This window comes from Globicephala melas, chromosome 18 (assembly GCF_963455315.2).
Source record: "Globicephala melas chromosome 18, mGloMel1.2, whole genome shotgun sequence".
Taxonomy (NCBI): domain Eukaryota; kingdom Metazoa; phylum Chordata; class Mammalia; order Artiodactyla; family Delphinidae; genus Globicephala; species Globicephala melas.
The window spans coordinates 13,001,340-13,028,347 of record NC_083331.1 but is presented as its reverse complement, the minus strand read 5'-3'; the positions used below and the strand labels follow the sequence as shown (position 1 = coordinate 13,028,347).

At 37.0% G+C, this 27,008-nt stretch overlaps 1 protein-coding gene across 2 annotated transcripts in view; it reads left to right on the top strand.

Annotated features, from left to right (window-relative positions):
* Nucleotides 1-27,008, top strand: part of TRPC4 (transient receptor potential cation channel subfamily C member 4) — a 161,365-nt gene that overhangs the window by 114,835 nt on the left and 19,522 nt on the right. For both annotated transcript variants that reach the window (XM_060288122.1, XM_030882455.3), the window contains exons 5-6: nt 12,384-12,523; nt 22,212-22,525. In XM_060288122.1, the coding sequence (XP_060144105.1) occupies nt 12,384-12,523; nt 22,212-22,525 (454 nt within the window). The remainder of the gene's footprint in view (nt 1-12,383; nt 12,524-22,211; nt 22,526-27,008) is intronic.

The window sequence follows — 27,008 nt, the reverse complement described above, 5'->3', positions numbered from 1 at the left end:
CTTTTGTCTAAAAGGCATTAAGATCACATGGCTTCAGGTACTCGTACTTTCAGCCTCACCCTTCAATTATCCGTCTTCCCCCAAATTAAGAATTATAAGAAACAAGTCTATAGATTTCCCCACTCTCTCCCTTGACTAGGTATTCTAACCACCTCAGCAAACTAGCTGCAGACACATATAGACAACTGAAACACAGCTGCAGAACATCCGTTTATTAATTTAAAGGGATATTTTAATTTTCCAGAAAACCAGATAATCATTGCAGCATGACATAGAATTCTCATTTTCCTGTTTATTTGTGAGGAAGAAATTTTAAAGTCATCTTTACCAAGATTTATCAAGACTAACACAGTAAAATCTCAAACAACAAAGTATTCATATAGTTGTAAAGTGTTCAGTGTGCACATACCATTGCTGACCAAATGACTTCCTTTTCTATTTTTTAATACTTTTTATTGGTGTACAGTTGATTTACAGTGTTGTGTTAGTTTCAGATGTACAGAAAAGTGAATCAGTTATACGTATACATATACCCACTCTTTTTTAGATTCTTTCCCCATATAAGCCATTACAGAGTATTGACTTCTTTAGTGGAGAGAAAATTAAGTCTTTTAGGTCATATATGCAATACAAATTTGGTGCACCAACAAGTGAAATCTACAGGCCTTGGGAGAATGTTTGACGACCGTGGTTCTGATGGTTCAAGGGAAGAGGAGAAAAGATAGGAAAAGAGGAGTACATAGGAAATGAGGGAGGGTCAGAGTAAAAGATTGGCGGTAAGCTGGAAGTGGTTTCTGTTAGTTCAGAATAACAATAATGGTAATAGTAGTGATGGTGGTAATAACAATAGAAACTAAGAAATTTGGCACTGTGCTAAGTGATTCAAATGTGTGTTTTTATTTGAACTTCATAGTCAACTCCACTTTACTTATAATAAATGATGTTAGTATCTCATTTAATAGAGAGGAAATAGGCTTAGAAAAGTGAGATCACTTTCCTAGGTTCAAGGAGCTAACAAATGGTAGATACTAGATTCAAACTCCAGTTAGTCTAACTCCAGAGCTAGAGCCTTTATCCTCCATAAATACTGCCCTCGGAGTGTGAGAAATGGAATTTAAAGGGGCAAAAACAGCCCAAGAACTCAAGTTTCCATCCACAGACTTCTTTCCTGTTTTCTCTGCCTCTGTTTACCAACTTAAGTCTTTACAAAGGTCAAATTTGAGTGGACCACGTTTCTAATTTATTAAAGATGCAACGCTCTTTGAGATACACACTTGATATAATTTCCTATTGAAGGTGATGCTTGTTAATATAGCGAACTTAGCGTTGCCATCAGCATCACATCAGCAGGACCCTCCATCTTCATCTCCACCACCCGTCTCTGTTCTAAAACACATGCATTATAAATGGTTCCCTAATACTCACAGAAGCAATTTCTATTCTAAGAAAGAAAGAATAAAGTCCTTTGCCATGACCTTGAGATGCTTCCCTTTTAGTTTCCATGTTCACTTGCTAAGACATAAAGGTAAATTTCCTTGCTTCCAGGGATATCATTAATTTTTTAATCTTTCATTGGTGTGTATATGTATGTGTGTGTGTAGTAGGGCTTCAGGAAATGTAAAGAGATAATTATATTTCTTTTGCACATAACTGTTTCAAAAATAGAAGCTTACAGTAGGTGGAAAGTGGTAATCTTCATAGTGAAAAATTAATAATCACTCATTCAAAAATATCTATTAAGCAACTACTGCCACTCATTGAAAAGGTGACTTGAGAAAAGACCTGAGGAATATTTATTCATTGTTTCTCCACCTACATAAATATATAATGCCTTAGTTCTCATGGAAAATTTTAAATTAAACAGAAATCCTATAAAAAGTCTAATACTGCATTGACAGAAACATTTTACTTGATTTTTAAGTTACTACATTTATGTCGTAAGCAATCAGATGAGCTAGAATTCTAAAGTTCTACATTTTTTACATCATAATCGAAAACTAGCATCGTATTGTTCCTTGGCACAGTTTCAAAACATGTACTTCCTTAATTGTATATTCCTAATTTTTTTCCTCTAAATGTTAAATTGATGCTATCAAAACTGTAGTAATTTAAGGGTTTTTAGATGTCTTCAAACTAAGCATATTTGACTATTCACTGTCCCTTTAAGTCAGCGTTTCTTGAAACGTGGTGTGCTGACTATAATCATAATCACTGTGAATTTTTTATGAAAAATTTAGATTTTGAATTCTCCCCTTGGTTGACTGATTCAGAAAGTTCAGAGGTCTTTAAACACTAAAGATTAAGAAACAATTCTAGAAACCAAATTTTATGCAGGTTTCGTATTTAGTTCCGATTTCAGCTTTATTGAGGAATTGAGACTCATTAGAATCTAAACATGAAATGGTTTAACCTTTTCCAATCACTCTTCCCAACCACCCTGCACCAAATACCCTTTCCCTTCACTATCTGTCTAGTAGATATCATCAATTTCCTGAAATTTTGAGTTATTAAAAAGTAGTCCCAGTTCAGTTTAAAACAGGAAGTTTACCATCAGTTGAAAGCTCTCCTCTTCCCCACAAAGGCCTGACACGTGTATCAAAGGACCCGGAAATATTCATTTTTTGCTCATCCTTCGACCCCAACACTGGAATGGAAGGAGGGACATAGACTTTTTCTGTTCTCCCCATTGCTTGGTTTCTGCAGGCAAGAAGGATGTCAGGAAAAGTTAGAAGTCTTCTTTACCTCCTTGGTACCCTGGTCACAGCTCTTCCCTTGTTGGTTGTCTGCATCTCTGGCTTATACTGAGTGGCCTATGTGACAGGTCTTGACCCTCTGACTCTCCTGATGGGTCCACGAGTGTTCTTTAGAGGGTCCTGTGTACCTGCACACGACATAGTTCTCTGAATCCGAGTTTCAGCTCTGCCTGACATCTTCCAGCCTGGGAACTCATAACCAGCAGTTGGCCCCTTTATGGGTCCTGTGACCCTAGCAAGGGCAGGAGAACGAGACGGCTAAAGCCCGGCTTCTTCCCGTGATAAGCACTAGCTCCCCCAAGAGATCACAAAACCTTACTACCTCAGGTGGCAAGGGGCCAGGCTGCTGCCAGCTCCCCAGCTGCCTGGGGAAGACCCACTGTTGGTTTGTTTTCCCTGAAGTGCAAGCCAAGTGAGAGACGAGCAGCCCAAGTGCTCGGGAAGATGCCCCAGCAGGCGTTAAGAGCCAGCTTCTCCTGGCAGAAACCCCCCATCTTTGTGAGGCATTTTCGTGGAGTCTCCTACACTTGACCTAGGGAGGTGGCGGTGCTGGTGAGGTCGCTAGCCCCGAACTGCAGTGCCCTGAGCTCACAGCTCTCTGGGCCCCTCTTCCCAGCGTTCTCTCTGTATAACCCATGGGTTAGAGTGTGGCAGGAGGCTGGTAGCAGATATGGTCCTCACCCCTCAGGACTCCCCAGCGGGAAGGGCTGCAGTTTTCTGGACGCTCTTTTCAGAAGCTGGATACTCGAGGCTCTTTATTGTTTGGGTTTTAAGAATAACGCTGAGACCGTAGCAGCCGCCCCTTAACTTAGTGCCTCTTATAGGTCTGGCATCATGTGAGTCTCTACTGAGTAAAATAGCTGCATTTAGATTTCTTTTTGTACAAAAGCAGAATTTTGACAAGAAACTACCTTTTTGTTTCCTGACTTGGGGAGGGAATAAAACCCTCCAGCGAAGAAGAATTCTTTTTTGTTGCCTTTATCTTCATTGATTGGTGCCACAGCCTGGATTTCAGTGTTCTGTCAAGGGACTTCCAAGGCCAGATCCCTCCACTAGCTCTGGGGCTGCTGTAAAAAGCCCTAGAGGTGTCGCAGGTGAAAAGCTGACTTGCTCTTTGCTTGGGGTTATTTACTCTTCGTGTAAATACTGACAGCAAGAAGGGAGAGGCGAGAGGTCTGTGTGCAGAGCTACACGTTTCTCACGTGAAATCGAGGCTGCTAAGTGCAGCATCGGAGGTCGGCCTGCTCCATCCGCCCCCCACAGCCAGCTTCACGTGATGGGATGCAACAGAATAGCCCTGGGGAAAACTGTTACGGGAAAGGTAGAAAACAATAGCCCAGACTTCCAGGCATCCACAAATAGTTTTAAAGGAAGTTCTCTGACTCACTGGTACTGCGATCTTTCCGTGGTTGGTCCCTGCAGTCTTAGATCAATGCTTGTAATTAGACTTCCACCACCACGCTGAGAAATCATGTCACCTGTTTATAAACAGCAGAGAATAACTTTGAAATGTTCCCATTGTGGGACCAGCACAAACATTTTCTGACAGAAGCTCCCTCAAGCTTTGTTTGCTTTAGTCGTTTTTTGGTTACCACGAATAGTTTACTATCTGGATGCATTTTTCAGCCAGTTAATAGCACCTTCCAGTTTTTCTAAAGGCTTGTTTCTTCTAAAATTTCGGTGAATATTGCCAGAATAGAGGAAACTTGGTATTTCACTAACGTGCTCATAACAAATAGAAATCAATGTCATCAAACAAGGATGTGGTGATACAGGAAGTGATCCAAACAGCTGTAGGAAGTGATCCTACAGTCTGGTGCTTTGAAAACAAAAGATCCCAAACCCCATTAGCCAACCAGCACTGACTGCCAGTCTCATTTACAGTTCAGGTTGAAAAAACAGTGGGCTAAGTCCTCAATTTCATCAGGATCTCTGTTTTTTCCATACAGTTGTGCCTTTCCAAAGTCAGGAGTAATATAATTTTTGTATAATTCAGAAGGTTAGATTTTATGTCTATTCTTTGAACTCCAAAGGAACTGTAATATATCCGAATTGTGAGTTTTTGTTTTGACTCTTCTTCAGAAACCTTAGAGGTCATCTACTGAAGTGTCATGTCCTTGAATCTGTCTAATAGGAACAGAGTCTGTTCAGATATTAAGGGGCTCCAGGTTAAAATGCTGCTTTCTACTGAGCTCCTAACTGCTTCTTCATACCTCCTTCCCCTCTAAAGCAGTTAGTTTTGGTGTCTTTACTCTTTTACATAATTACCCACAAAATATTTGAAGTTCCGTATTTTGGTGACTGTTAATAATCCCATTTGGCTTTCCAGTTGGGTAGAAGCAAAAAAAGAGATACAATTTATCTATAAAGGGAAATAAAATATAAACCCTCTTGTTGGTTAATAGGTATTTTTAAATATATTTCATTTTAAAATACATACAAAATTTGAAAACACCAGAATCACAAATTCATAAAGTTGGAATGACCTTTAGAGGTCCAGTGGAACAAGTCTCCACTCATTGCTAGAATTTCTCTGGAGTATGACTGATCAAAGACATTCGAGGCTCTGCATTGGAATCGTAACCTCAAACGGTGATCCATTCCAGTTCGGGGACAACTCTGCCAGAGAATCCCCCTTACATTGGGCAAGAAGGTTCCGTTCTATAACTTCCATATCATAGATCCAATTTCTGCTTTCTGGGGCAGACCAAAGCTGGTGTGTGCCCTCTGGTACAGAAAAGTTTTTAATCTCTCATGTCAGCTATTGTGATGACTGAGTTTCATAGAATATTGATAATTCAAACAGGAAGAATCAGTGTCTGGCTTATTTATACCATTAAGGTAGAATTATACTTCTTGTATGATTCTATCTATAGAATTCTGTGATAATCCAAACCTTTCTTTTTTTGAAGTGAGATAACTGAAACCTAGAAGGACGAGACTACTGGCTAAGATTACAAAGCTGATTACTAGTTGAGCTGAGCCTGGCAATTCACTCACCTGACATTATCACTATGCCTTCTGATGAAAGTGAACTTGAATGCATTTGTTCAATCAACGATTGCAATGCTCACATCGCCTCATCTCTGGGAATTGGCAAAGTTTCAAGCAAAACAAAACAAGCTCCATTGTGAGATCTCAGGAGTAAGAAAATATTGTCTAAGAGCACTGCCTAAGGAGACTGGTATCCTGTTCTGGTTTCTCCACTAACTGGCTTTAGTCACACGGCCTTTTGGGGCCTTAGATTTCTTATGTAGGTTGTGGTTGCGTGCTGGATTCTGAGACTGTACCCAGGCTCAGTAGGAAAAAGCACCACGAATGTGTGAGAGGAGAGTATTTCCATGAGTACCGAACATTTTTCCTCATTGCATAATATAAATTGTAAGTTTCCCACAAGCTATAAAATCAGTGCGTGTATCACATCTTATTCAGATCTTATATATTCCTTTCTTCAATAAGGAGTCAGTGATCATTATCACCTCCCCAAATATGCCCAATTTTATCTGAGTTCTCAAGAGAGATTTATTTATGAAAGAAACTTCAAAGGGGAAGCTGGATATAACAACAAATCTAGAATAAAGCTGTGGTCTACAGCAGACTTTAAAATGCACTCTATATTTAATTCAACTGAAATCAGTCCTCATCTGGGTTCTTAATTTAAGTGTGACAAAATTTTAAAATAAAACTTTATTAATAATATTAAATAACTATTGCTAGTTTTCACTAAATAATTATGGACTAATATACTTTTATTTCTTCCAGAGTTCTATTGTGCAAATTTTCAAGCACATCTATCAGCAATATATTACAATTGATACTTTATTATATTTCTTTATTTTAAATCTAACCCTATTTCCATTGTCCAGCATAAATCTCTCATAATTTTTGCTGCCACTACTTTTAAATTTTTTACTATTTTATACTTTTGCTGCCACTACTTTTAAATTTTTTTTTCTAGGGCACAGGTATATAAAATGTTGACAAACACATACAATCATATAGCACCACCACAATCAAGATATAGGACAAACTGTGGCCCAGTAGGCCAAATCTGGCCCTTTGACAGTTTTTATAAATAGTTTCATTATAACAAAGCCACACTCATTCATTAATTGCAAAGCCTAAATTATTTATTTTCTGGCCCTTTACAAAATAAGTATGATGGTAGTTTAGATTTTTATAGATGTCCTTTATCAAATCAAGACATTTTCCTTCTAGTCTTACTTTGCTGAAAGTTTTTGTCATGAATGGATGTTGAATTTGGTCAAATGAATTTATTGTATCTATTGAAAAGATTTATTGCATTTAATGAAAAGATTTTTTTCCCAAAATATCTGTTGATGTGACAAATTACATTGATTGATTCTTAAATTTTCAAACAATCTTGCATTTCTGGGAAAAACAGCATTTGGTCATGACTTATTATTAAGTTTATATATTACTGTATTTAATTTACTAATATCTGTTGAGGATTTTATGCATATTCAAAGGGTTATTAGCGTGTAGTTTTCTTTGTATTATTTTTGTATGACTTTTTATCAGAAAAATACATACTTTTTAAACATTTTTTCTTGTAATTTTGTAAGTGTTTGATTAGCACTGGCATTATTTTTTCCTTAAATGTTTGGTAGAATCACCATGAAGGAACTGGACCTGAATTTTTCTTTGCTGGAAGGTTTTTAACTATGAATTCATTTTCTTTAATGAATATAGGACAATTCAAGTTATTCTATTTCCTCTTATGTGAGTTAGGAAGGTTATGTCTTTCCGGGAAAATGTCCAATTTATTTAAGTTGTGAAATTTATGAGTATCAAGTTCATTTTATCACTTATCCTTATGAAGTCTGTAAGATCTGTATTTATGTCCCTTCTTTCATTTCTGATATGGATCATTTATATCTTCTTTTTTTTTTTCTTGACCATTCTAGCTAGACTTTTATCAATTTTAGTGACCATTTCAGAGAATTAGATTCTGTTTTCATTGACTTTTCTCAAGTTTTATATTTTAAAATTTATTGATTTCTGCTTTAAAATTTTCTTTCTTCTGTTTGTTTTGGGTTTAATTTGCTCTTCTTTTCAATGTCACAGTTGAAGCTGAGATCACTGATTTGAGACCCTTATTGTTTTCTAATTAAGCATTCTACTCTAAGTACTGTGTTAACTGCATCACAGAACTTTCAGTTGTATTTTCATTTGTAATCATTTCAAAATATTATCTAATTATTCTGTTAATTTCTCTTTAACCAAAGGTTATCAGAAGCATATTATTTAATTGCAAAATATTTGGGGATTTTGAGGTACCTTTTATAACTGATTTTTTTGTTTGCTATGTTGTCATGGTAAACATTTAAACATTTCAACATGTATAAATATGTTGAAGTTATATAGTCTATCTTAGTGAATGTTCCATGTGCACTTCAAAAAAATGTCTTCTGCTATTTTCTTTTTTTTTTTTTAACATCTTTATTGGAGTATAATTGCTTTACAATGGTGTGTTAGTTTCTGCTTTATAACAAAGTGAATCAGTCACACATATACATATGTTCCCATATCTCTTCCCTCTTGCGTCTCTCTCCCTCTCACCCTCCCTATCCCACCCCTCTATGTGGTCACAAAGGACCGAGCTGATCTCCCTGTGCTATGCGGCTGCTTCCCACTAGCTATCTGTTTTACCTTTGGTAATGTATATATGTCCACGCCACTCTCTCACTTTGTCTCAGCTTACCCTTCCCCCTCCCCACATCCTCAAGTCCATTCTCTAGTAGGTCTGTGTCTTTATTCCCATCTTACCCCTAGGTTCTTCATGACCTTTTTTTTTTTCTTAGATTCCATATATATGTGTCATCTTCTACTATTTTCAGACTGTTGGTAGTGTTGTTCAGAACTTCTATATTCTTACTAAACTTCTGCCTACTGATTCATTTACTTATAGAGAGGAAAAGTAAAGACTATAATTGTACCTTTCTCTATTTGTATTTAAATTCTATGGCATCTTGCATTATCAGGTTATTCTGTTAGCTGCATTCATATTTAGGACTGTTCTGTCTTCAGAGTGATTTGACCTTTTTATCCTATGTTATATCCCTGTACACACCCAGTAACACTTCTTCTGAAATATATCTAGTCTTACATTAATATAACCATCTAAGTTTTTTTGAATTAGTATTTCATGGTAACGTTGTTATTCATTTATGTTTAACCTATCGATGAATCGTCATATAGTTATGTTTTGCATCTTTATTCTATGTGAACATCTCTGTCTTTTAAGTAGTGTGTTTAGACCCTACCTTTCATTCAACGTAATTTTTGATATTGACAGAATTAAAATCTACCCTATTGTTTCTCCTATTTGCCCCATCTATTGCTGTATTTTTCCCTTTTTTTTCTGCCTGTTCTTGGATCATTTATTATAACTCCGTGTTTATTTACATTTGTGGCTATTTATGCATTTAAAAATATTTTGAGAGAAAGCCCTAGGATTTACAATGTAAAATTTAATTTATCACAGTCAAACTTCAAATAATATTTTGCTTTACATGTAGTATAAGAACCTTATGATAGTATGTTTCTAATTCCTCTTCCTCACCTTCTGTGCTAATGTTGTCATATGTTTTACCTTTACATATGTTATACATGTTATAAACCACAATACATTTTTGCTATATGCTATTTTTGCTTTATGCAGTCAATGATCTGTTAGAGCAATTTGAAATAAGAAAAACTATTTTATATTTATTTTCATTTTAACAGTTCCTGCATAGAGATTTTTATTTCTTTTTATAAACCTAAATTTCTGTTTAATATCATATACGTTCTGCCTAAAAAATATCCCTTTAGCATTTCTTGTAGCATGGGTCTCTGTCTGAATTTTTGATTGTCTGAAAAAAGTTTTTCACTACCCTTCATTTATTAGAGATATTTGTGCTGTGTATAGAATTCTGGATTGACTTTTTTTTCTTTTCAGCACTTTAATGATGTCAGTCTGTCCTGCGTGGTTTCAGATAATCAGTTTGATATCAGTCCTATATTTCTTCCTTTGTATGCAACGTGTCTTTTATTTCCACCCACCCCCTCCCTGTGATGTCTTCAATAATTTTTCTTTATCTTTTTTTGAACAGTTTGAGTATGATGTAACATGGTGTTCATGTGCTCATATGTGTGTATTTTGTGAGGGTATTTATTCTGCCTATGCAGAAGGCTAGACAGAAGTGTATAGCATTTATGCTTGAAAATGGACATACCTCTTCTGCTAGAACATTAGTGCAGGAATTTGACACAATATAATCAGGAGCTGAGCTGGGTTTGGGTTTCATTGTTGCTACAATCAGTTTCAGCCTACCATACACTTCTGCTTAGAGTGGTGTTATGGGCTACAAGTCTTTGCCCCCCCGCAAAAGTCACACACTGAAATCCTGACTCACAATGTGATGGTTTTTGGAGGTGGAGCCTTTGGGAGGCAATTGGGTCATGAGTGTGGAGCCCTCAAGAATGGGATTAGTGCCCTTATAAGAACAGACCAGAGAGCTAGCTCGCTTTCTTTCTGCCAAGTGAGGATCCACAGAGAGGTCAGCAGTCTGCAACATGAAAGAGGGCCCTCACCAGAGCCTGACCCTGATACCCTGATCTTAGACTTATAGCCTCCGGATCTATGAAAAGTAAATTTCTGTTGTTTATAAAACAACTCATCTATGATGCTTTGTTATAGCAGCCTGAACAGACTAAGACTAAGACAAGTGGGGAAGAGGATTATTATCAGAATTCCTGCTCCACCCACAGCTTTTGGCCTTCCTTGAGCACCTCTGCCTCTGAGCCATATGTTTGCCACTCCTCCAGTTGTCAGCTTCTGCTTCTTACTCGGTGTTTGTCAGCCTGGTGATGTGAGGCAGGAAGCTTGTCTGTTGTCTAGGTCTAGGGTCAAACTTAGGTAAAACTACACCTGGGTATCACGAGTGGAGCTTCTCAGTGATCCAAATCTTCCTTCTCAAGGCAGTAAAACTGTGCAGGTCATGTGCCGAAGAGAGTTTCCTGCCCTTCCTCCTGTGGTAGGAAGCCTCTAAGGATATTAGTATAAACTCTAGGCCCTGGACTGTTTTCTGCTTCTCCCACAGGGCTAACATGTTCTGCTTCATAGGGGTGAGGAGCTTGGGTAGGGCTTTGTGCCTTCCCCCCAGAATCAGCCTCTTGAGCAGTGGTGAGGTCTATGGAGATGAGCTTACTAGTGAGTGGATGCCCCCCTGTGTCTCCCAGGGCTTCTGTCCTCTCACACTAGCTCACACTTAGCCTTTAGAATTTTGTTTAAGAAGGTTTTCTGAAATTGTCCTTCTCTCTTGTATGATGCCAGTGTTTCTTTTCTTTTCTTTTTTTTTTTTTTTTTTGCGGTACGCAGGCCTCTCACTGTTGTGGTCTCTCCCGTTGCGGAGCACAGGCTCCGGACGCGCAGGCTCAGCGGCCATGGCTCACGGGCCCAGCCGCTCTGCGGCATGTGGGATCTTCCCGGACCGGGGCGCGAACCCGTGTCCCCTGCATCGGCAGGTGGGCTCTCAACCACTGCGCCACCAGGGAAGCCCGATGCCAGTGTTTCTTACCCTGCACTCTGCCACAGGGGAGCTAATGCTCACCTCGTCACTCTCTTTACAGGAACCTGTTTTTCTTTGAAGTATAGGCTCCTTGGTTTCTCACCTCTCTGACGGATTCATGAAAAGTCATAATTCTATAGTTATATGACTTTTTCTTGCTTTTAGTGTAGGACAGATATGAAACTCTGTGCTACCCACATTCAATGTTTCAAACTATCATTACCTTAAAAGTCATGTTGTTTTCTTGCTTTAATATAGCTTTAAAATCATATTTATCCTTTTAATATTTCCTGATTCTAGATATTTTGATATCTTTCTTTCTCATCATTAGGCTGTAAAAATAGATTTATAAAAATTTAATACGATTATGGAAGTAGAATAATGATATACAGTGATATTTTTAAGTGCTTTCTAATATTTGAAAATAAAATCTTTCCTATTAAAAACATGACCATAATAAAGGAAAGTGATTTTTATTTTCTCTGGATATAGCTTTAAAGCTACTGCTAGATATAAGGTCTTTTATTGAAGTATGAATGTTATAATCGTCTTCTGTCCAGAACTGAAATCAGATCTCTGAAGGTATTAATTGCTTACAAAAACACCACAAAGTACCCTGCTTAAAGGCATTAAGCCAGTTATGTTCACTAGATACACTGTTCTTTCATAAATCTTTGAGTCATTTTGATTTGGGAGGAAAAATATCTTCAAGTATCTGTTTACAAATAAACGTTATGATATTTTTCAGAGAAAGATATATAGGTATAGAGGAATTATAGTTTGATTCAAAACTGCACAACCTTATCAATTTATCAAATGGATAAAAGAAAGTGAAGCTGCCCCAAGAGAATTCTCTACAAATTAGCTAAATGTCCTGAAAGTTTTCAAATCTGACTGGGACTCAATTATTACTACCTATAAAAATAGGTGTTGCATTTAGAGTAACTATGTAGTCTCTGGAAGCTCCAAGATTCTCTAATTCCTAATTATAGACCTCTGTTTTTAGTGATTTCATTGAAAAATCACACTTATGTGAATCTTTCTATAATTGCAGGTTTTATATGGGGAGAAATTAAACAAATGTGGGATGGTGGACTTCAAGATTACATCCACGATTGGTGGAATCTAATGGATTTTGTGATGAACTCCTTATATCTAGCAACAATCTCCTTGAAAATCGTTGCATTTGTAAAGGTAACTATTGTTTATGTTATTGGTAAAGCATAAGTTCTGACAAGTATCGATATACCTTTCACTGCTATTATTTTTATTAATAATGTTACCTAGAGCATTATCTGTATGTGAAATTCATCATCTCATGACTTTATTGAGAGATAGGAATAAAAGACATAGATAATACACAGTTTATAGTCATAAAACAAATTTTAATAGATTTCCAAATAGAAGTTGTCACCCAATTTTCTTGCATCTAAATTGAATGATGCCTCGAAATGATTCACAATAGCTGCTCTCGTTTCTAATCCTTTCCATTTCTAATGAAATTCTACCTCAAACACTGTTCAAATTTCAGCAACCAAAATCTATTTTTATCAGTTACAACTAACCGATAAAATTACATAGACAGATCAAAATATTACTCTTTCAAAGCACTGAAATTATTATTTCAGTTTAAACTAATATAGTTTGATATAATTAGAACAGAATATAATTTTTTTCTTCTCACCCCATTCAATATGACAGTGCTGAAATCTCACACACCCATACTCCCCCGCATTTCTTACAACATCAATCTTATCCCAAACCACATAATTTACATAAAATGTTTTTGTTCTGCAATGACAATTGGGATTATTTTGTACTTTGGGGGATGTTTTTCAAACCAAAGTATTATATTATTGCCTCCTCCTTCCTGCCTTTCTTTTCCCCTCTTTCCTTTTCTCTTCCTTTTTAAAAAAATTTGTGTCAAAATGATGAGTGAATTAGTAAAAAATAAACAGTGTTTAATTGAATTGTACATGAATAATTCATGCCATCTAATGAGCTGAGCTAGGAAATGCTAACATGTAAGTGAATTCTTATTCATGTAGTCTTGTCCTAAGTCGACTCCTGCAATTTTCAGCTATAACAGGGTCAAAATTGCCCAAAGTTGTTTCCTGAATTGTTCAACTAAAATGTCTCCAGCACTCATATAAACATTAAGAAAAAGCATTTTCTACCACTTTCATGGAAAGCAAGCCGTGTTTTAAGAATGGAAACATGATTTGATAATTTTTCCTATCTGCATTAAGGTGAATGGCCTTGAGACCTTCTGAAGATGACAGAAGGTTTTGTGTTAACCAAGGAGGTTTTGCATCTGTGTAGGAGATGGACATCTGTTTTGAAATGCATATCCTTCCAATTCTTCTTTCTTCTGTAATGATCTTTAAGTATATCTATAAAGTTGGTTTGGACATCTCTCTACTAAAAAGTAATACATCTGTTTTTTATGGTCCTGTGCACTTATAAAATTCTAATATTACATGACTATAGCAGTTCTTCTCAAACTTTCAGGTGCTAAGAATCACTTGGAAAGCTTGTTAAAACAGATTCCTTTTCTCCATTCCCAGGAATCAGGAGTATTAAGGAGGGGCCTAAATTTGCATTTCTTGCAAATTCATCAGGTGATATTGATGTAACTGGTCTAAGGAAGACACTTTGAATAGCCCTGGACTGTAAAATTCTATTCAGCAGCTCAGAGAAGCATGGGATTGATGCCAAAAGGATCCTCTCTCATACAATATTTATACTAAGAAACATAATATTTTTACAGGTCTTATTTATATGGTGTTTACTTATAAAACATATTTTTTATATATATATATATATATATATAAAACCTCTGGTATATACTGGGTACAGTTACATGAATTAATGGATACTTGTGGATTTTTGGCCTAATGGTTTTAGATACTGAATTTGAATTTTCTTAAAATGTTGTAAGTTTTTCACCTGTATTTTTCTTTATACTACACAAAGGGAAAATTTATGTTAAAAATTCAACTCACCCACCCCAAGTGATGAAGAAGAAAAGAAAGAGCGGGGAAAAAGGGAGATAGAAAAGTAGACAGAAATTACCTCTGATGACAATATGTAAATAGCATGGACTGTTCGGGAAATACATAGTTTGTTTATGTGCTTTGGCCATAGGCGTTCAGTTAGGATTGTAAATATAGATGATGAAATGTTCTTTCTGAATGATTAGTTTGTGTGACCAAAACTTGAGTTGCGTGGGTAGTGTTTGAATGGCTGTACTTTTTTTTTAAAATAAAGTTATTTATTTATGTATTTATTTATTATTTTTGGCTGTGTTGGGTCTTCCTTGCGGTGTGTGGGCTTTCTCTAGTTGTGGTGGCCTCTCTTGTTGTGGAGCACAGGCTCTAGGCACATGGACTTCAGTAGTTGTGGCTCGCAGGCTCTAGAGCACAGGCTCAGTAGTTGTGGCGCACGGGCTTAGCTGCTCTGGTGCATGTGGGATCTTCCCGGACCAGGGCTTGAACCCATGTCCCCTGCATTGGCAGGCGGATTCGTAACCACTGCGTCACCAGGGAAGTCCTGAATGGCTGCACTTTAAACTTGGGTTTCCTGGGCTCAGTTTTCTTTTATCACTTACTAGTTATGTGAACTTGGGTCTGTTTCTTCAACTCTCTGTGCCTCACCTATAAAATAAGGAGAATAACAATTTCTGCCTTATGTGGTTAGTATGAGAAGTAAATGAGTGCATACATTTAAAGTGCTGGTTACAGAGTAAGCGTGCATGATTAGTTTTTCTCCTTTCCCTTCTACTGCTGTTTCCTCCTTCTTCATATATTATTGGTCCACTGGACTTGCCTTTTGTAATGTCTTTATTGTGTCTTTTCATTTGCTTTTTTTTTTTAGTTGAAAAGGAGTCTGAGCTCTGGATTAGGACTGCCTTTACCACTTGCAATCTGTCTGATTTGGGGCAAGTTATTTAATGTGGGCCTCAACTGTATCATCTGTTAAATGATGATAATAGTCAAAAGAGCACCTACTTTGGGAGTCTGTGATATGCTGATTTGCCGATTCACCCATCTTCATCTTCTTTTGTTCTATCATTCAATTTTTATGCTAATTTTTAATAACTTACAACTTGCTATTTCAGGAAAAGGTGCTTTATTTGTGAACAAAAATAGACTGCTATAAACAAGGCAAACAGTCATTATGTGAATCAAGCAATAAGAATTTATGGGGTCACACTAAGAAATCAGCTTTCCATCTGTTTGCTGAGAATGCAAAGATGCCTGAGATATAGCCCCTGCCTCCAAGCAGTTCAGAAAGGAAAGAGAAATGCACATGAAGACCGTACAGTGTGATAAAGTCTACAACAGGGGCCACGCTGGCATCAAGGAAGGAACTAAATTTTGCTGGCAGTGTCCTGAAACTATTCAGAGGACAGAGTGAGTAGGCACCTATCGTGTCCATGAGCATTCTAGGGAGAAGAGACAAAACGTGCAAAAGTCTGAGAGGGTAAAGGAGGTCAGATCTCAGAGGGATGAGCCAGGGAAATGGGGGCGGAAAGAGCATGGGAAGAACTTTTCAAATCGTGCTACAGAATTTGGACCCTATAAATAAAGAGGAACGATTAATGAGGTTTAAAAAGCAGAGGATGAGTCAAATGATGATGAATGTCTGAAGTAGAGCAGTGGATATAGGAGAAGCTTTAGATTTTAATTAGGAGGTAAGATCCACAAGGTAGTTGATTTGTTATTATGAAGGATGAGGTAGATGGAATCATCTCGATGCTTCTCCCCGGCAAATAGCTCACTTCTCATGGATCAGGCAAGATGACCAAGGAGTTATAACTGGGATCTCGACTGCAATTGCCCAGGTTCTATCCTCTGCCTGCAGGTGCATAAATGGTAGCAAAAATCTAACCCTCGGTGATTTTGGCCAAGCCATGGATCCAGACCAAAAGAACTGTCAGCCCACAAAGAGGGAAACCCTTCCATAATTGGTCTTCAGGGGGAAAACCTCTTAGAATAGGTCTGGCAGAAGGGCAATTCTTCCTTATTTGGTTTATCCTTTTGCAATTCATCCACCTGGAGGAGATTTTTTTTTTTTTTTAACATACAAAAGGGTCGTTCTAGCCAAAACCATGGTCTGGGCTATGATCCATATGACTGCTGCCTATACCACTTCCCACCAGTGTGATGTGGGATAAGTTACTTAATTGATGCCTCAACTTTCTTACCTGTAAAATGACAGGAATAATCAAGTCCCAGAGAATGTTTGTGAAGATTACATTAATAAACACATAGAATAGAGCTTAATATAAGCACTCAGTTTTTAATTTTTACTAAAATGCAACAGCATTATATTGTACAAAGACAGCACAGAAGTTCATGAGATTTCAGTACTGTCCTCCTTCTGTGCAAGGCTTTGTGGCGCTGCCTTAAATGCCTCAATTCATTAGCATTTCACAGCGCAGAGATTGTAGCTTTTTTTTTTTTTTAATTTGCTGTGAATTTTTTGAAGGGGAAGGTTTGTCAGTCATTTCCTCTTCTCACCATGTATAAAATGTTAGTTAATTCAGAGCTTTTTGATGCCTGGGCACACTTAGAAAATGTTACCTTATCTTCATTAGGACTGGTTTTCTCCTAAATTTACCCAGTCCCTGTCCCTATGTACAACTTGTTTCATATTTATCTTCAGCCATTTGGCAGAAATGATTAAATTCCTATGCCTCGACCACTGTGTAATATAAATAATATTTTCAAAAATCACAATGATTAGGAATAAGATCGTTTATTTTAACAGTCTTGCTGGAGTTTTTCATAGCACCATTCATCTAAATAGTGCTAAGTATTTATCTCACTGATCCCTCTTCTTATCAGTTAGAAAGAAGGCAAATGTTTCCGTTTCACAGATGCTATAACTGTAGTGAACTCTCCAAATTATGAACTTTTCTTTTTTTTTTTTAACTTTTCTAAACATTCTTTAGTTTTATGACAGAGAGCTGTAGATATTTAAATCCAAGTTATTTAATCTAGTATCATCCACCACAGGAGAAAATCATACGCCTTCCTATTGTCTTTCACTACTTAATTATCTAACCAACTTATAGAAAGGGAAAGGTTTTCACCTTATAAATCAGACATTAAAACCAGCATACATTTTCTATTTAATTCTGCATGACAAATGTTTTCATTTTGCATTAAATTAATTATTACCCATTTTGATTGATTACTTGACTTTTATAAGTGTGTATTGGACTACAGAGAATACAAAGATGAACTTTTCCTATATTCAAGGAGCTTATGATCCAATATTACGCTGCAATCCATTTTCCTCTCCTAACACTCCTGCTAAGGGGTTCATGACCTGGTTTCATCTTTCTTTTAGAGTTATCACTATTCCCAAACCCTCCGTATTCCAACTATATTAAGATACTCACATTTCCGCAAATCATCCATGTTTTCTAACAACCATGCTTTGGAATGTGGCTATGATTCTTCACCCTAGAATGCTTTTTGAGCTTCTATCATATATAAAACACTATACTAGATGTTCAGTACCAAAAATGCATTAGACAAAGCTCCCTGCATGGAAATCTGACAAGTAATTCAATGGTAAATATTCTATTTCATAGGTCTGCACAGGACCAAGTCTCTTAAAAAGAATCTAAATAGAAATGAAGGCTTAAGACAAAGCCAAACTATGGTAGGTTTATACTAGAAAGCAGATTTTTGAGAGAAATAAGAGGGCAGGAACTGCTGGTCCTCGAAGGGCTATAGGTGTGTACATAGCTCTTGACCTCTGTCTAACATGGAACTACCAGCTTTGGTCAGCAGGATCCTGGTGTCTACACATCTGTGGTCTGAGAGTACTTCTCAAGGGAAAGAGTGGCATTACTTATTTAATGTCTGTCTTCTTCACTATATTGTAAACCTGCATGGCATGAATTATGTCTTGTTTGACTACCACTGTGAGCCCTGAAGTTAGCTCCTGATACAGAGTAGGCACTCAACACATATTTCATAACTGAATAATAGCCAAAGAATCAAAATGATTGGAATTTAAATCCATTCTAAACGAAGGGTCCAGTATTCATAGAAAGGCATTTTGATGAGAACGTGAGGGTAATCTGGGGAATTGCCAGCACTAAAGGTCTGAGCCAGAGTAGTAAGTACCTAATTGGGTATAAGTGGCAGGTCAATTGCAAAAGAAAGTCAAGACCTAGATTCCCGAGGCTTCATGTGACAGGCTGGGAAATCGGAATTTCATCCCGAGGACATTGCAGTCATCGAAGAACATTAAGCAATATGTGAGATGATCTGATTGACCCTTTTAAAAGATGATTCTAGAGGAAAGTAGGGACAAGGTTCAAGGCAGGGAGAAGAGTTGGGAGGCTATTAAAATAATTTCTGTGGGAAATAGAGGAACTTTTTTAACAATGAGAATACCAATGTAGAGCAGTGAGCAGCATATCTAAGATTTCAGTTTTAGAGGCTGCAAGTTTGGAAGACTATCAGATCAAATCAAATGCTGCCTTGGGTGATTGGCTGCCATTCACTGAGACGAGAAAGCAGAAACTGAGAAGGAGCTTGAGGATGAAAACATGATGCGTTTCAATTCTGGCCTGTGAGTTGGAGACACCTGTGAGATTTCTAAGAGGAGAAGTCAAGAGGCAGGAGAATATAAACTATGATTGTAAAGGTGCGATTTCTGGGCTGGAGATGTGGAATCGGGAGTCACCAGCATGTAAATGACAGTTGAAATCACAGGCAACATCCAGGGAGAATAGACAGAATGAGAAGAGAAGGAGTTTGAAAAGCAAAGTCAACGTTTAAGGGGAAAGTGAGGAAGAAGGGCCTGCAAAGGATACTGAGAAGAACCATCACTATGGCTTGAGGCAAACATGCAAAGATGAAACATGAATATAGATTTTGCGAATAGTTTTTAGAAAATAGAGCCAAAGAAAACTTTAAAATTAGAGTTAATCTTTTCAGTTCTAACGATAGCTGTGGGAAATACATTTAATCACTGAAGAATTACCATTTTTCTCTACAAATTCACAGAACAGTATGGTATGTAAGAATTTTTAGAATTCCTTTTGTAAAATAATGCCTATATTTAAAAACCTAAGCTAAATATACATAGATGTGAATGGTAGAAGAAAATTTAAAAAGTAAAGTTAAAAGAGTGTAATCAAGAGATAATTTCTAAAGGTTCATATCTCCATTGATTAACAGGAAACAAGGTTTCTGGGTCAGAGAACAGACAAATTATTTACTTACATGAGAATCTTGGCATTGGATCCCTGTGCTCCAAGCCTCCAGAGGGCGACCGATGAGAGCCAGATGTGCCCTTCACATCCATGAGTTTGTACCACAGGAGAGGAACTGGGAAATGATGCATCTCAGAGCTTATATAGTGCAGCTGTGCCCGCTGCCCATCTTCCCCCTGGAGAAGAAAAGAGAAAGACCTTAACTTTCTAAAGAAAACAAATTCTCTCTGGGGAGGCAAAGGCCCCTTAGAATTATTATCCTTAGACTGTAAGCAGGTGGGTCCAGGGGAGATATTTCTAAATCTCTCAGGAGGTCTCTATCTTTAATTTCCAAGACTCATTTGCCATTCAAACATCCTTTAACCCCAATACAATATATTTCTCAGCAAGCCCCGGCCATGCATAGATGTGAACATATTCACATAGCATTGTTTCCCAACAATTACCAGATGTGCTGGACTCTGAAACGGTCTTGGGTAATTATACTGGGGCAGAAACTAGCATCTCTGATTTGTAAAATGGGAAATGTTCCTCTTACGATTTTGCAAGTTCCAGCTGAGAGCAGGTGCTAAGAAGGGTTCTAAAGTTTAGTAAGTCAAAAGTAGAGCTGGGGTCAGTGACCACGTGACGATGGATTCTACATCCAACTGCCGCAAACTGGCTATGAGAAGTAGAACAAGGAACAGCATCTCCACCAGCTTCAATAACATCGAGGGACCCTTAGAGCTTGAACAACATGTAATCTCTATTCATTGCCGGCCCCAGCAGCCCCAGACAGACTGTATCACTTTCTCTTCTCTATTCCCACAGCAGTTTGTGTTAATCTCTTAGAGCATTTTTATTATAATTAGCTGTCCCTGTCATCCTCACTGGACTATGCATGAATACTTGATGGGATAAAATGTCTCTTGAGCACCTGTTACACGCAGGACATTGTGTTAAATGTGGTGAGAAATTCCAAGAAAACGATTACATCCTTAAGAATGCTTACTGTTTAGTGTTTTGTACATTTTGAGTTATGGTCCTAAGCCATATTAAGTAAGAGAGAAAGAGACAGACAGAGAGGAGAAATATGTAATTAGCCATCAACAGAAGGGTAAATACTCTCTACTAAAATATGTGTGTCTTTCAAGAGAAGTGAAAAAAGGAAGGTGAATGTTATCGTAATCTTTGAAGGAAAAGGTGGCATAATATACCGGGGGAGGGGAGTGGAGAGATTTAGGTGGTGTTTGATACCACAACCTGTCACTCCGATACTCATTATAATGAATAAAAATCTTAAATTAAAAATTTTTCCTGTATCTTCAATCATTAGCTATTTTATGCTGAAGCTACGCATGGGAATGTTCAAGAACGGTTATGAGGATTCAAAAATAGAAAATAATTTCCTTCTAGTTCAAACTTGATTGTTTTAAATTGTCACTCAAGCAGGAGTCTGAGTGTTGAACAAAATCAAGAGCTTGTGATGTATTTTCTCCCCAAGAAGATTTTAAAAATACCATCTATTAGCTTCAAGAGAATTAATTAACATTTGTAAAGGTCTTTGGTATAAAATGCAATATAAAAAGAATGGAAATATTCTGAGAGACTCATACAGAAGTAAATTTCTTTTCCCTACATGATCATTAGGAAAAAAGTGCAATTGTCTAGATGTATTTTTAGTGATGTATATGAAGAAGAGAATTTAACTTGCTCAGTTCTTATACAGGTGTAATAATAGATGTTCACAATGTAATATTTCAAAGAGTGTATTTGACCTTTTTTCTTGTAGGGGTACAGATTTACCTCAAGACTACAAGGGATAAATTTCACTGTGCTCTTTATATAGCCCAGTATCAAGATAGTTCAAAGTTGACATTTTAATTAAATCATACTTTTAAAATAATTGCTGGTCAAAGTTTAATGTAGCAAATATTTTTCTCAAATCACATATTTTATCTAATTAGGGAATGTTCAGACAAATATCACACTTTCTACACATGAAATATTAAAAATTAGCAATTCATTGACTGCTAGGATGATTTCCAGTTTAGGTTTTATGTACATTTAGGATATAACAGATACAAAATATTAATTGTCATACCCACGTTAGTCATTACTATATCCAAGGCAACAGACCACTACTTCCATTCATTTATATGTAATTTGTATCCAGCATGCATTCCTCTAGAATAGGCAAGTGTGTCGAACATAGTAAGCAAAGCCATTGATTTTGTTCAAAATGTAGCAGTTTTCCTTTAAAATGTAGTTTTCTTTGTTCTAATTATGAAATCACCATTTTTTCCCAAGATAAAACAGTCTATCTTTTCCTATGTAACATTTTCCTTTTCTTTTTTAAAAGTCCCATTGGAAAGATCAAGGACAGATGTAATTCACAGGTTAGCAAATACTACAAATGACAAGGACAGATCCGGGAGGTCACTTTGATTGAAGCTCAACAATTATAAATTCCTTTAGGAAATTCTTATTTTTCTGTAGATTAGAATTGCTGCCACCATCATGGAGAACATCAGCTTCCTGCCAGTAGGCTGCCGTGGTGCCAAAGCTGTCTGAAAAATCATCCTGTCCCGAGACTGACATATTTATATGTATGTGTTTGTTTCATATTTTATTCCCCTTTGTCTCTCTTCTCTCCAGTACAGTGCTCTTAATCCACGAGAGTCTTGGGACATGTGGCATCCCACGCTGGTGGCTGAAGCTTTATTTGCTATTGCAAATATATTCAGTTCCCTGCGACTGATCTCACTGTTTACTGCAAATTCTCACCTGGGGCCTCTGCAAATATCTCTGGGAAGAATGCTCCTGGACATTTTGAAGTTTCTATTCATCTACTGCCTTGTGTTGCTAGCATTTGCCAACGGCCTAAATCAATTGTACTTCTATTACGAAGAAACGAAAGGGTTAAGCTGCAAAGGCATACGATGTGAAAAGCAGAATAATGCATTTTCAACGTAAGTCTCAGACTTTTTTTTCTATTGGGAACGTTGGGCAGAATATAGAGGGTATTACACTTTGAATTTGAACTGCGACAAGTGGTTGCAAAGAAAAATTGTGCTTAGTGTGGAAAACAGAAATATACAGTACATTTATTTTAAGTTTTAGTAAAATGGTCTTTTCTTTTTAAATGACCTCCTATAAAAGACAGTTTATGTATACTGTTTTAAAATGTGGAATAGAAAGAAATTTGTGCCTAGTGATAGCTTACAAGCACAGTAAGAGATAGAATATATGGAAAACCAATCATGGAAGAAAATCCAAATGCTTTTCAATCTTTGCTTAGGTGTTTTCCAGATACTAAAGTTCCTTCACATGTCTCTTTTATTCTCGGGTTCCCTACGCAAAAATCTAAGCATGGAGAAATAGTCCAAAATAGAGACCTCAGGCTAACCTAAGCCATGATTATGATGCACATATAACCCTCTGTGCCCTTACAGCTGAGGAGGATCAGGTCTTGTTCGGTGTCAAGCTCTGGTAATTCTCACAGTCGGGCATGCCGACAGCCCAGGTTCATGGCCACGGTGTTTCATGCTCACACAGTTCTGATAGAAAACCCCTCTACTTGCCTGTGTCCATTTCCTTCCCACTATGATAAACAGTGAATTGGCAGGTGAATTAAGAAGTGAGGTGATTTTCCTCTCCACAGTAACCACATGTGAACACATAGTGATTCTGTAGATGACTCTGAAAGTCAGCTGGCCATTCATCAGCCCTTCTAGAACTTTATGAAATCTGAGAGAGTACAGTTGTTCCTCCAGAGGGAGGAAATCAATAACGTCCTGTAAACTAAATCACTTTTGGTTAAAATAATCTTGTTGGCTCAATTCTGTATCTGTTTTCCCTTTGATCCCAGTATTTAAAACCCCATTTAACTTCTTTAACATCTGATTATTTGCACGTAAGTTTTCATCGGAACCTTAGCTGCCTCAAATCCATTCAGAAATCGATTTGATACAAACCGTGAATCATAAAGAAAACAAAAAGTCATCCCAGCTTCTCCTTGCCACTTTATCCCTTGCTCCAGCCCCTTTATTCTCCTGGACTTGAGCAGTTCTCCAGCCCGACCAGTTCACCCAGCCTTGTCATCTTCCTCATGCTCTTTTCTCACCTAGTTCAGGAGGGATTCAGTGAAATCCCTTGCAGCAATAGCCTGATGAGGAATAGCCTTGGATTGTGTCTCAGTTTTGATATCAGAACTTGCCTTCTGATATCAGAAGCCCCAACCCCTTCTCAGACATATGATTCATCTGTAGTTAACAAGGTTCTATCTAACCCCATCCTAATTTATGATGCGTGAGATTCTCAGGAATCCCCTTGTCCTGTTACTGGTTTTGTGGTAAATGCTGACATATTGTGAGCTAATTTTAACATCTGTCTCAAAAGAATATGGCTAGAGAATCTGATGCAAAATATTTAATATAAATTTTATTCTAAAAGCAAACACGTTGAATTGCTTGGATTATGTATTCTTTTAGTGTATCCTTACCAATGGTTTTCTCTATTACCATGAAAAGCAACAGATAACTGCATATCACTCCAATATTATGGGTCCAAATCATTCAGTGCAAATAAACCAGGTGTTCTACTTGAATTCTCTTCCAGATAATGGAATGTAAACCTGCAAGCAACAAATTATTTTTGTTCAAAGTTACTCACAAAGAGTAACTGCTAGTACGACTTGTTGCTTGCAGTTATAACTATATCTTCTTCTTTTTATAACTCTGTAACTTCCACAAATTTCAACCTTTTCTTTTTATTACCCCATCTCATGTCTTCCCTATGAAAATTAAAAAAAAATTAATGTAAAGAACCTAATACAGTGCTTGTCATATAGTGTGATAAAAAATGTTATCCACTGCACTTCTTTTTATTAGTAGTAGTATCTAGTGTTTCCTTACCTGTATTCACATGGCTCCTCCCTATAACTCCTTCCAGTTTGGGCACAAATGTATGCTGAAACTCTGAACTCTGTTTCTCATTGGCTGCTACTCCTGTCTCTCTCCTTCCTCTCATCCAAGCAACCCTGAAAAGAAGCCTAAACAAGATACCTTGTTGTTGCTCTAGAAAATAGCTGGAGGCTCCATATCACTACTATCAATGGACATTTATCTCTTTGTATCCTATTTAAACTGTATAATTTGACCCTGTTTGACACCTTCATTTTTAAAATCTTGCCCTCCTTTACTTTTAATATTACTATGTTTTAATACTTTATCTCTTACTTTTCTAATCTTTCTCATGGTTCTCTAATAATTATATTTCAGTGATTGCTTTTAAATAGTGATCTGCCTTAGTAACTATCCTCTGACCCTGTTCCAATATCTCTGTGAAAACTCACCTGATGGATTTGGCCCTATCCAAGATGTCTAAGAGATGACTCCTATATTCAATTTATATCACTAGCATCGGCCTCTCTCCCCAAGATCTGTAAGTCCAACTGTCTTTCGAATGCCTCTCCATGCAAATCTCCTAAACATTTAAACCCAATCAGAGAAAGCTCATCAGAGTCTCTTTCACAACTTTTTAAATTCCTCCTCCTCCAATCCCTTTCTTAGTCAATGCTGCCACAACCCATTCAGATACTTAAATCAAAAACTTGTGTTTTATACGAGATCCCTCTTTCCCGCCACCCCCTCCACATGCAGTCAGTCAATAAATGTCTACTACGGCTCTTTATGGTCTCGGGGCCATCCTCCCTTGCTCGCTGACCCTGCCTAAATCTAAGGGCCTCTGCCCCTGGTCCCTGCCTTCCTTGATGTCTTCCATCCTGTTGCCTGAATGATCTTTCTAAGCCAAAATCTTGACACTCCTCTATTTAAAATACCTAAATGGTTTCTCGTTCCTTATTGGATACAGTCAAATTTCTTAGCTTGACATACCAGGTCCTTCAATGATCCCCCCCTTGCTTGCTTTTTTAGCTTCATCTTTCTCCATTCCTCAATAACACTTTTCTTCAACATTTTCTAATAGGTTATCAATCCCTAAATATGTCCTATTCTTCTCTCATCCCAGAATGCTCTTGTTCTGCCCTCTCACTTGGAAAAGTTCGATTTTGTGTCCCAAAACTTATCTCAGATAAGTACCTTTTCCAAGATGCCTTCCTGATCCCTTCCTGACTGTGAGCTCCCAGTGGGAACAGACTGTGATCTGTCTTCTATGTCTCTCTGTGCATTTTCCCACCAGCAAGTGGACACTTCTTCCTGCCCCTTTAATGCTTCCAGGTTGTTTTCTCTTTGACATGGAAAGAACTACATGTTACTAAAAGAAACCAAATATTTAATCACTGAAATTATTCTGCATAGAATTTTAAACCAATAGTCTCTGGGTAAGGGGCTCTCTTATGAATACAGAGGCATGGACCTTGTGATAGATATTTTCTCATTAAGAAAATGCCTTTTATGTTGATTGGAGCTGTATTTCTGATAATTGAAACTGGCCAGCTGAAGTCGTACTTTGTTTTAATATTCTTAATTCCTTATAAACTCAGAATAAAACAGTCAGATCTCTTGTATTAACTTATGTTTCCTCATCGATTTCATCTCAAAGGATAGAGGAAAACACAACTGTGAAATAGTCCTTTTTACCTGTTCTCTATCTCTAGTTGTAAGTATTTAACTGGGGAATAAGCTCATTTTTAAAAGTAGAAATTGAAAAATAGCCTCAAGAAACAAGAGACATCTTTAGGATGGCAACTCTGTAGAAGTTGCCAGGTCTTAGTCTTTAACCAAGATTCTATGCAAAGTGTGATTTAATTAAGGGTGCCATTATCCTGGAAAGCTCTCTGTCCTTATCTTTCCACAGAATTAGGAAAATAGTTGCCACATAACGTTAATCTACAATGTGATGCAGCTAATGCTAACGGCCCTTTAATCTATGGGCAATGTTGTTACCAATAATTATGAAAACAGTTTTAGAAACAATGGCTTTGAAATATTAACATACTGATTTTTTAAGCCATGTAATAAAAGAATAATTAGCTAAGAAACACCAGTGTCTTGATAACAGGGTCTTGATTCATCTAAAAGTAAATATATTTTGGTTAAGTGGAACTATTCTGAAAATCTTACTTCTGATTCATTCAACTGAAAAAATGAAAAGAAAATAAAAATAAGAATGAAATTCAGAGTTAATCATAAAATGTCATCTTGTTTTGAATTTTCTTATTTTCAAATTTTAATTAAATATGCAAATAAATGTTTTGCCAAAGGGTCTGCTAATATCCTAATGATGAGTATTTCTTATTTAGGTAGAAGAAAATCAGAATTATTCAACCATAACAATCCATTTACTCTACATCACTTTTTTATTTGAACATTTAGAAAAGTAACTGTTATGGGATTTATGTGGCAACATTTTATATAATTTATTATATCACTCATGTAACTTCTACTCTCTCTCTGAACTGCTATTGAGGTCAGGGAAAAACCAGTTGAATTA